The following is a 10948-nucleotide window of genomic DNA, read 5'->3' on the forward strand; positions in this document are numbered from 1 at the left end:
CTAGCAACAATCATAAAAAGTAACAGCTTTCACGTGATCCTTTCTGCCACTCTCTAAATCCCACTAGCCTCCACCTCCTCCAATAACATCCCTCCTAGTTTCTTCTCCATTGGAACGTGTAACCACGCGATAGCTTTGCATCTGGGATTTATGTTTTGACCGCGATGAATCACAGTAATCAAATCTACAAAACGATGACGTTGCAGCTCTTTAAAGATTAAACCTCTACAATTCACGTGCAACGCATCCCTCCTTAATCACCCTGCATCTCATCTTGATGAAAAGTTTCGTCATCGCACGGTAAAAATGGGAAGTAAGCATGGTCACATGTACACATGCGATGTATAGAGTTAAGGCATTAAATAACAGACAAGAACCATCTACAAAATCTGGCTTCGTGTGAGGCTCTTTAATTCCACTCGAGTGAAGTGCTTAAAAAAGGAAAACAAATTCTTTTCCTTTTCTATTCTTCCACTATCCCTACCAAAAAAAAAAAAACCATCAAAGCTTCTAAAACCTGAGAGAGGAAGCAGATGCATCAAGCACCAGCAGCAAGCGGCAACACTAGTGGCGGTGGCGGAGGAGGAGGTGGTGGCGGCGGGCTTCCTAGGCTCCGTTCAGCACCAGCCACATGGTTACTAGCACTTCTTGAAGAAGAAGAAGAGGACCCGTTAAAGCAAAATCAGAACTTGACTCAGTTACTCACTTCAAACGCACCTTCAAGTAGAAATTCAGCGCCCTTCAATGCTTCCAGTGCTGCTGTGGAACCGGGTTTGTTTGAAACGGGTGGTGTTTTTCGGAGGCAAAACAGCTCCCCAGCTGATTTTATAGGGAATTCTGGTATTGGAAGTGATCAGGGGTATTTTTCTAACTATGGAATCTCTTCAAATTATGAGTATATGCCGCCAAATATGGAGGTTTCACCTTCTGGTAAAAGGGCTAGAGAGATTGAGTTGCGAAACCCTTCTGCTAGATATCCACCTCCTTTGGTATGTTCACACCAATTTGTATCTGATGTTGGTTATTAATTAACTGTGTTTTGGTAGTCTTTCTTTCTTATCTTTTGTGGAAGTATGTGGGCTCTAATTGATTTGTGGTGGGGCGCTCTTTAATTGGCCACTTATTTCCAGAAAATGGAGAATCAAGAATGGTCTTACTTTCATGACCAAAGTTTGAACTACTTTTTTTCTGTAAATGTTCGGATTTATGTTGTGGGCGATGGGGTAGTCATTTTAGTTTTTGTTTTGCTAGAAAGGGGCGCAAACCGGACCTCTAAGGGCTTCTAGTCTAATAGAAATGGAGATGGACAAGCTTTTGGAGGAATCAGTGCCTTGCAAGATTCGTGCCAAGCGTGGCTGCGCTACACATCCTCGGAGCATTGCGGAGAGAGTAAGATGAATCAATTGACTTACTATCTGATGAATTCTAGGGACAGACAAGCCAAAGTGCTTTTTGCTAGTCCTAAATGAACTTTGTTTCCACTGACTTAGGTTCGGAGAACTAGAATTAGTGACCGGATAAGGAAACTTCAAGAACTTGTTCCGAATATGGATAAGGTAACTCCTTTTTGAACTTTTACTGAAAATTTAAATTTCTTTGGGTTGAGATTTTCTCTGTAGTCACAGATTTCAACATGGAAAAAGTTTGATTGCAATTTTATTGTAATAGTGCTTGTCCTGCCAGAGAATCTTGGTAGCCTTTCTGAGTAAACAATAGACGTTTTCAAGTCTATCTAGAGCAGCAAAACTTCCGTAGCACTTAATATATTTTAACTGTTGTGAAATCCTTTGAATTCCCACATCTATCATTTTATGTGAGAGTTCAAAGTTGAAGTGCATTCTTTGAGAACCTCTTTTATAATATGGATCTAATGAAAAAGGAGGGAGGAGAAACTTCATTAGGTGCTTTTTTGCTATAAGCTTTCCTAACATATTAGGAACATTAATTACTAAAGTCTTTGTGTTAGATTTCTCAATTCCTAAATTTTTATAGTCCTAAACTGTAGAGGAAGAAACAAGGGTTCTCGAGCCTAAGGTTAAAGCTCTTAACCGGAGAAAATTTTAGAGAAAACTCTCATATATTCTAAAACGTCTTTATTTCATAAATTCTCTCTCCAAAAAATAGCCTGAAAGGCTGTTTAAATACAAGTTTAAATGTTCTAATTAGTAAAATCCTAATTAAATTGGAGTCCTAATCTAAATAGGAAAAAAAACCATAAACAATAAGGAAAATAAGGAAAATTCCAAAACAGTATCTTATGGGCCTAATTTGAGCATAAAAACAAAAGTACCTAGCAATCTCGGAGCCCCTATATAATTAGGCTTTTAGAAACATGTATAAAAATTTCAGCTTATTCAACAGTAGAATTAAAAACAAGTTGTGCTAGTTTACACGTTTGACTCATCTAGAATTCCTTAAAACCCGAAAAATCTTAGCAATTAAACAACTAGTATAATAAAACTAAGTATGCCAAGAACAATGAAGATAGTGTCCCATGTCAGCCACTTTTACTTATGAAAAACTTGCTCTCGAGTTAACTGTTAGAAATTGAACTTGGCAATTTCAAAGGAATCTCAAATATAGCATTATAGCAAGCCTATTCACAAACTGAATTTGCTGACACTTTTAACCAAATCGGTTTATTCACACTCTTTTGTTAAATTCTCTAGAGTAGCCTTTCCTATGACTTCAAAAAGAGAATATATTCCTTTTTTTCTTTGATTTCAACTTCAGCCACCTAAGTAAATTTAGTAACTCGTTCTAGCTTTTCATAAGTTAGCTTAATCTTAACCTATTTGCTGACTTCAGGTTGTCTCTTGGATTTCACCTCCGCTTCACATTCCTCTTGTTTTTCAGCTCCCTCCTCTGCCATGTTATCTCCCGAAAGATGGGCTAACTTTAAAATTTCAAAATTAGCAGATCAAATTTATCCCTCAACAATATTTTCACTCAAAACCAACAATGAACACATATCTTACCTTCTAATAACAAAGCATTTTGGACTCATCTCCACCATGAACAAGTTACTTAATCAAAATTCAGTCTAAATCAAAATTCAATCAACAGCTGATCACTTTCCCATACAATTTCAAATATTCCATCACTTTATCATAATTAATAAGAGAGTCCATAAATTCACCAACACTTAGATCTCCATTGAAACTAGGGATATCAAGCTTCAAATGGAATTCATTTGTCTCATGAGAATGCCTTTCAAGCATTGTCTTATCATAATCAACAAAATCTCTATAGCCTCTATTAATCTCGTCCTTTATATTTGTCCACCTTGCTATTAGAGAAAAGAAAGTTGAATAGAAGAAAATTAATAGTAATTTAATTTTTCATTTGTCTTGTATAAAATCTCTTCATAATTATCTTGTATATACTGTAAAATTAGTATATTTTTCATAGTTTTCCATAGTATAATTAAAGGCTTATTCTTATGAGCTCTATATTCTAGAACTTCAAACCACCAATCTTCATCGCTATAAGTAACTTTGTGTATGACAAACCCTATTTTTTTGATAAAAAGGAACCTTTAATGTAAAATATGCTTCCAAGTCTGATAACCATTTTATAAATTCTTTCTTTGAGAAATTTCCATCGAAGGAAAAAATTTCTTCGAATTTAGGAACGTGTCTACAAAAAGGTTGATTCCTAACTAAGTTTTGAGCGTATCGCACAAAAAGGTTGATTCCTAACTAAGTTTTCTAACTAAGTTTTGAGGGTATCACCTATTGTATACACCACTTTCTAAATAGACATGATGCCTATATGAGCTTGCAAAAATAAATCCAGGGTTTGGTTATCTCCAAGGTAAGTTTCTAAGCACATTCTTCTCCTCGTCATGATTCCTATCTGTGCATTCCTCTTGTAGCGTCAGATGGTTCAAGTGTTTTGTGATTTTTGCTACCAAATGCTCCTCTCAATCTAGTATATGCTATTAAATTCTTTGTTCTATCTTCCAAGACATCAAAATGTCCTAGATGGCCTCCTCTCCTACATTAAAGAATAGGAAGTTGTTAATACTTCTGTCAAATAAGCCAACCTGCTTTGATAGTTGACACAACATATAGTGTGGATAGTGTTCTTCAATCCCTAAAGTCTTACAACCCCAAATTGTAGATAAATAAACTAGGATTCTCAAGCTTAAGATTATAACCTTGAATGGTAGAGAAAACTCTCATATATTATGAAATATAGATATTTCATAGATTCTCTTTTTGAAAAATAATACAAGCTTAAACTTCCTAATTAAATTGAAAGTCTTAATCTAAATAGGAAAAAAATAAAAAAAAGGAAAAAAAATAAATCTGAAACAATATCTTTTGGGCCAAAAAACGACTAGCAAACTAGTTGCCCTCACATAATTAGACCTTTAGAATGATATGGAAAAATTTCAGCCCGGTCTAACGATGGATCAAAAGCTATGCTCATTTTTATTAGACTGTGTTGGACTCGTTTAGAATTCCTCAAAACCTAGAAAACTTTAACAATTAAGGAATTAATAAAAGTAAGGGAAAATTACTTGAGCATCCTATAGTTGATTTTTTTTACACTTTACAACCAAGTTTTTGAATATTACACTTTGCAATCTAGGTCAAAGTATATTTTGAAAATTAACAAAACAACAATAATGCCCCATATGTATATGTATTAAAGTATGAAAGGTAACCATTACCACAAAATTCATTTTTTCTCTTAGTGCTAACCTCTCTCAGTGCTAACCTTCTCTCCTCTCTCATGCTCTCTTTGTCTTTGATAAGAACTTGAAAGTTCTTAAACTACATAGAACCCTTCAATATTTTTGGTTTTGTTCAAACTAGTATCTTTTTTCTCTTGATCTCTCAAGATCTTCTCTAGCTCGGCCACTCCTAACCATCACATTGGGATTTTTTTTGTTTCTTTACCTTCTTTGAATATGTAATATCAACACCATAGCTGTTATTTTGTTGCCATGATCACCATCACCATCACCATCACTACGTAGGCCAGTATCAATCACCATCACCATCACCATCACCATCACTACATAGGCTAGTATAACTACACATGTCTATGCTTAGGTTGGTTGTTTACATTTGCATTTGGCTTTCTAGTGTGACAACCATTAGTCTATTACAAGACCATAAATAAAAAAAATAGAAGGAAAAAGTTTAATTATGCAAAGCAAATAGAGAGAATCTAGTGAAAGTTTAACAAAAATCCCCAAAAATCCTCACATTTCAAGATCCACAAATATAAAACTAGTAACAAGAAATCAATTCAAAACCCAAGACATATAGTAAGAAAATCATCTCAAAAAGATGTGGATTTGAAAACGACTATCTAGTTAATGTAAAAGTGAAGCTAAGAAACTTCATCCATGTTTTAATGTAGAATTGATTGAGGTTATAGTGAGTGCGGGTCTATGATTGTGGTGGTGGGAAGTAAAGGTTGTTGGGTGGCGTTGGTTTTGTGAGGAGATTGAGCTATGTGTTTCTGGTGCTGGATATTAGAGGATAAAGGTGACAACGTGGGTCTTGCAATGGTGAAGAAGAAATGTTACAAGAAAAGGAGAGATGTGGTGGAGATGGTGGTTTATGGTGGTGAAAAATGATATTTTTGTTATTTTTAGGCTTTAGAGACTTTTTAGTTATTATTTCAAATATAGTGGCAATCTTGTAGATAAATACTTTTTCTTTGTTGACTATTTTTAGGCACTAACTCCTAAGGATGTAAAGTGCTATATGCCTTCAATTGTTAGGTTGTAAAGTATAGTATTCAAAAACTTGGTTGCAAAGTTAAAAAAAAGACCAAACCATAGTATGCTTAAAGTGTGATTTTCCCTAAAAGTGATTATGGCAAGAATAATAAAGATAGTGCCCCACATCATACTATACTATTATTTAAATGTTATAACTCTTTAAGCATAAATTATAAATTTAGGAACTATTATATAGATTTCATCTTTAGAAGAATTAGTGAATTAATTTATCATCAATTCCATGACAATTAGATTATAGAGTTTTGATATGAATCAAGTCCTTGAAAATAATGTGAGTAGACTATAAGGTGTGGGTTAATGATGATAGGGTGAATGCAAAAGCATATTGTCTATAAGAGTGTTGACATAATGCTCTATAAGAATAAGGTTTCTTTGGTAGTCAAGGATTGCTTGTTTGTGTCAAGGTGTTTATTATTAGTTTTTGGTCAAGGTTGATGGAAGTGCAAAGGCTAGAGAAATGGCATTATATAAGAGCTTTGTTTGAGGATGCTTTAGAGAGCTAATGTTATTGTTGTCTTGATATGGGATATTCTTGATTCTCAAAATTGATAGCCAAAAGCAGTTGTGAAGATCTTCTTAAAAAATGAACAGATGAATGTTAACTTGCAATGTTGGTTCAATGGTAAGACATGAGTTGAAGTTTTGTGGTAGGCTCATGCCTGGGATTTGAATCCTAGCATTATTGGGAGCAAACAAATTTTTGTTTGGGTTGCTCATCTCAGCTTCAACCTATGATTCATCCATCCTGAGTTTAAAATGTTCTTGTAGGTTTGTACTTGCTTGTGGTGGAAAGAAAAATGATTTCATAATTGTTAAGGTGGATGACTTTGGAATCCAAATTTGTCTTTGCTAGCAAAACATAAAAGGTGCCGTATCACCCAACATTGCAATGATCACGCCTTCTTTTTCATGGTTGGGGAAAATGCTTTTTGTTTAGAGGGTAAAAAGGTTTTATGTTAAAAAAGAGTCGCCATCTAGTATTAAAGTCACTAAAAAACCCTAATTGGTTTTTGAAGTTTTAAAGTAACTAATTGGTAATGCTAAATGGAAGATACTCTACCCTAAAACATTTTAACCAAGGCAAGCTACATTACTATTATTGTACCAATTTACTTTATTTATTCTACCTTTGGTCCATCTATAAGGGTGATAATAAGTCTAATGCTACGAGTTAAATCCTAGATGAATATGCGGGTTCAAGCCTAATCATTCTAAAACTCGATAGTCTTTGACATTCCCAATTATTACGATTTTGATAACACTTGGTAAGTAAAATGTATACAACTAATAACATTTAATCATGACCTAACTTGTGACTAATAGTCTATCAAGGCATATCAAATAATAATTAATGGGCTTATATTGGATTTATTGTGCCCCACTTAAATCCTAGAAAGGGATTATAAATAATGTCATATTAAAGTTTATATATTTTATAGTTGCAAGATTCACTTGTGATTGCAGTGGATTTCACTGCAAGTGAATAACCAATTATCAATATGCATATGTGAAAACCTATTAAAAAGGCCATTACTCCCAATTGTTTGGTAACTGTTAAAGACTTCCTAGTCTTACCTAAAATCATCTTGTTCCTTTGTTAATTCTCGGTGAAATGGCATTTTGTCATGTTTATGGCAAGCGGTTGGGCGTTTGTATTGTTTCAAAAACTTGGGATAAAGCATTCGTAGATGATCTTCCAACAAGACGACATACAAAGGCATTATAGCGTAATGGCATGTGCAGGCCAGATTGCTAATTTGATTTATAATTAGTATGTTGAAATTCTTCAGATTGAGTGAATATTGCAACTCTTTTGATTAACCTTAGTTTACAATTATTTGATTTGGCATTTTCCTGGATGATTGTTGCAGCAAACAAACACTGCAGATATGCTGGAGGAGGCAGTAGACTATGTCAAGTTTCTTCAAAGGCAGATTCAGGTACTCCCTCACATTATTATTATTATTTTTAATTTAAAAAAACTAAAAGCTATTCGTCTTTCACTGTGTGCCAAGATACTAGTTCATTGTGGATTAAAACAGTGAAATGATTGTTTTACACTTCTAAAAAAAGAACCTTGCTATCAAGGGTAAAATGGTTTTATCCACATGACCCATTAGTCATTTCGAAATATATATAGCCAAATCAGTTTTATCACATTTTTTTAAAACAATAAAATGATATAATTACTTTTAAAACAAAAAAAAATATATAATAAACATGTGTGTAAGGGCTTTTTGTTTTTTCAATTTTTTAAGCACAGTAAAATGAATTAATTACTCTTAAAATAAAAAAAATCTTAAATTGTTCAAGGATTTTTTCTCTTTTCATTATGGTTTTTTGTTATAGCCAGGTTCATTTAGGTTCATTTATGGGCTTTTTGGTTATTTAACAAATATAAATATTATTAAAAAAAGTGTCTGAAAAAGTGTGAGACGCTTCCATTACACGCATCAATGCGTGGGTGGCATGTTTGATGATTTTTTGAATTGTATCTGCGATCCCTTCATGTTGCGGCAATGCGTGTGGCCAACGAGCCTCTGGTTTGGCACCAGTAGCCCTTTTTTTCTTCCCTGCTCTTTTTAATTTCCATGCATGTTCTTTGTTTTTTATTACTCTATATTTTATATTTTATTACTATTTATTTTATATAAAATAATATATGAAATTTGATTTTTTTTCAATTTCATCTTTTATTTTTTTCATATGTTAGATTTGATTTTTATTCTTTTAATTGCTGTTTATTTTATTTGAGGTAATTTTTAAAATTGATTTTTTTTTTTTGCAATTTGATCCTCCTTTCGTTTTTTTATCAGATTTGATTCTTATTCTTTTAATTTTTTTTCTTCAATAATTTTTTTGAATTGATATTTTCTCTGAACTTTATCTTTCAACATCAAATTAATTAGAAATTGAGATTTTTTATTAAACTAAGTTTTGGATTTCACGAGTTATAAATTCAAGAGATTAACCTAGGTACATGGATTCGAGAGATTAACCCAGGTATTTAATTGCTGTTTATTTTATTTGAGGTAAACCTAGGTATAAGAGATTAAGAGATTCGTTTGGGTTTGTATAGTATTTTTATTTTTTAGTTTTCTTTCATTCCTTTTTAAGCTTTTGTTTTTTTAGTTTCATCCTTCAATTTATTTAATTAGAGATTGAGTTTCGTTATTTTTTTTTTGTTTTTTTTTGTTGGATTTTTTGCTGATTTTAAAAATGATTCGAATAATCTTGCTCTTCAACATTGGGTTATTTGATAATTAAATCTTATAGTTTTATTCAATTTGTTTTCAATGGAGTTACTTTGGGTATCACAATAGGTTATAAAATTTGCATGCTGACTTGGGTGGAGTTGGATTAGGTTTCTTCAACCTTTATTCAAATTTATGTTTTTCATCGACTTTATTCTTCAATATTTTGTTTGCTAGAATTTGAGCTTTGATTTTGTTTTTCATTTTATTTTTTTGTAGTGTTATCTCGTTCTCATTTAATTTTTTCTTTGTTATCAAATAAGATCTTTTGATATTTTTTTTTAAATTAATTTTTTTTTTAAATTTATTCTTTAGCATTTGATTGATTGAGAATTAATATGTATTTTTTTTATATTTTTTTTATGAGATTAACCCAATTTTATATTTATGATCATGGGTTAGTGGGTTAATTTCATTTGATTTATTTTTTTGGTTGTTTTTTTAATAAATTTTCAATTTCTCTCTTCAATATTAGGTGGGGTTGTTTGATAATTGAGATTCATGAATATATCTAATTTGCTTATGATAGGATTACCTCGGCTACAAACTCAACCCAAATGGGTTTAGGTCGTGTTTTTTTAACTTTTTTTTGTTGTAAGTTTTTTTTCTACTTTATTTATGCTGTTATATATTTTTTTTATTCATGTTATTAAATTAGATGAGTTTATTCAAGCTAATGGAGTAAATGACTCGAGGCTTAATTTGTTTTTGTTTTTTTAAAATACTTGAAAAAATTGGGCCAGCTCACAATTGTGACCAGTCTAGTTGGTGCTCTATTTGGTCTTCAAGTCATTGTAAAGGAACAAAATTTTGCAGTGTTTACTTGTCACGAGCCCCTAGTAACCAACAGATTCCAGATTTTCATTCATTTGTCCCTTCACCTCCATGGTTAGAAGACAGTGCTACAAATTGGAATGCAAAAGCAGGGAAATATTAGTATTTGACTGACTGAAATATGGCAGGAACTCACGGAACAGCAAAGAAAATGCAAATGCATGGCTAAAGAATAACAAGGAAGTATTGCCTGTTCACTGTTTCATGTAATTATCAGATTAATGAGATTTCTTTGAAGGTCCATCATAGTATTCTGCTGATAAATCTTCTCTGGAATCTCCATCCTGTAATTAAAAGATCAGTACCGCTTGTATCACACCTTTATGCTGTATGTAGATGAAAGCCTGCCATGTGTGTAACAAATCTATAGAGTTCATGTCAAGGCTTAGCCGCTTCATGTAAGAAAGTTCTGGTCTCTTTATAAGTTAAAGTTGGTATTTTTATACTCCTGTACACAATAATATACTTTCAGGGCGTTCCTGAACCAGCATAGGTATTCATGATATTGTTTTACTGCTTATGTATTCCTGAATAAGCAGTTTGCATCAAAGAAAATCTTCGGTCAAATATGCTTGTGGTTACGCAGTATCACGTTCACTGTTAACAGTAGCATTTGTTTCATTTTCTCGTGGCAACAGGGAAGCTTTGAAGCGACGATTTCTCTACTCAAGAACCATCCTTTTTTGAAGATTTTTTTATTTTATTTTATAGAAAAGCTGAAATGCTATTATCAGGCCTTGCTGCTTTGTGCGCGCTTGTGCCCATGTCATCGATGGATTGATGATCTTACTTGTGCAGTTATGTTGTGATTGCAATCCGGATGATGGTTTTGTCCATCTTCCCCGTTTGTTTTGAAATCTTAAACTGGAAATTTCTGTCTGGTTTTTATGGATTTTTATACTATAATTTGTGGTAATGAGAAATGTTGTGAGAGGAAATTGATGGGTGGGAGAGGGAAGGGAATTTGTTTGGTTAGTATTTAGTAGAGAGGAGAATGGATGAACCAAACCTTCTTCTTTGGTTGGAAGACAAGAGTTGAGAAAATAAAGAAGTGATTGATAAAGAAAACCAAATCTTCTCAAATGAATCAAGT

At 32.8% G+C, this 10948-nt stretch overlaps 1 protein-coding gene across 2 annotated transcripts; it reads left to right on the top strand.

Annotated features, from left to right (window-relative positions):
- The first annotated feature begins 405 nt into the window (after window positions 1-405).
- LOC105108459 (transcription factor bHLH80-like) lies at window positions 406-10524 on the top strand. 2 transcript variants are annotated; one of them, XM_011002778.1, is made up of 5 exons: window positions 406-989; window positions 1252-1389; window positions 1491-1556; window positions 7639-7707; window positions 9984-10524. In XM_011002778.1, the coding sequence occupies exons 1-5, from the start codon at window positions 534-536 to the stop codon at window positions 10029-10031; spliced, it is 777 nt and encodes a 258-aa protein (XP_011001080.1). In that variant the 5' UTR covers window positions 406-533; the 3' UTR covers window positions 10032-10524. The 2 variants fall into 2 exon arrangements, with proteins under 2 accessions (XP_011001080.1, XP_011001081.1); XM_011002779.1 differs by lacking the exon at window positions 9984-10524 and adding an exon at window positions 9879-9965.
- The last annotated feature ends 424 nt before the right edge of the window (window positions 10525-10948 follow it).

Source organism: Populus euphratica, unplaced genomic scaffold (genome assembly GCF_000495115.2).
Source record: "Populus euphratica unplaced genomic scaffold, PopEup_1.0 scaffold312.1, whole genome shotgun sequence".
NCBI classification, from domain to species: domain Eukaryota; kingdom Viridiplantae; phylum Streptophyta; class Magnoliopsida; order Malpighiales; family Salicaceae; genus Populus; species Populus euphratica.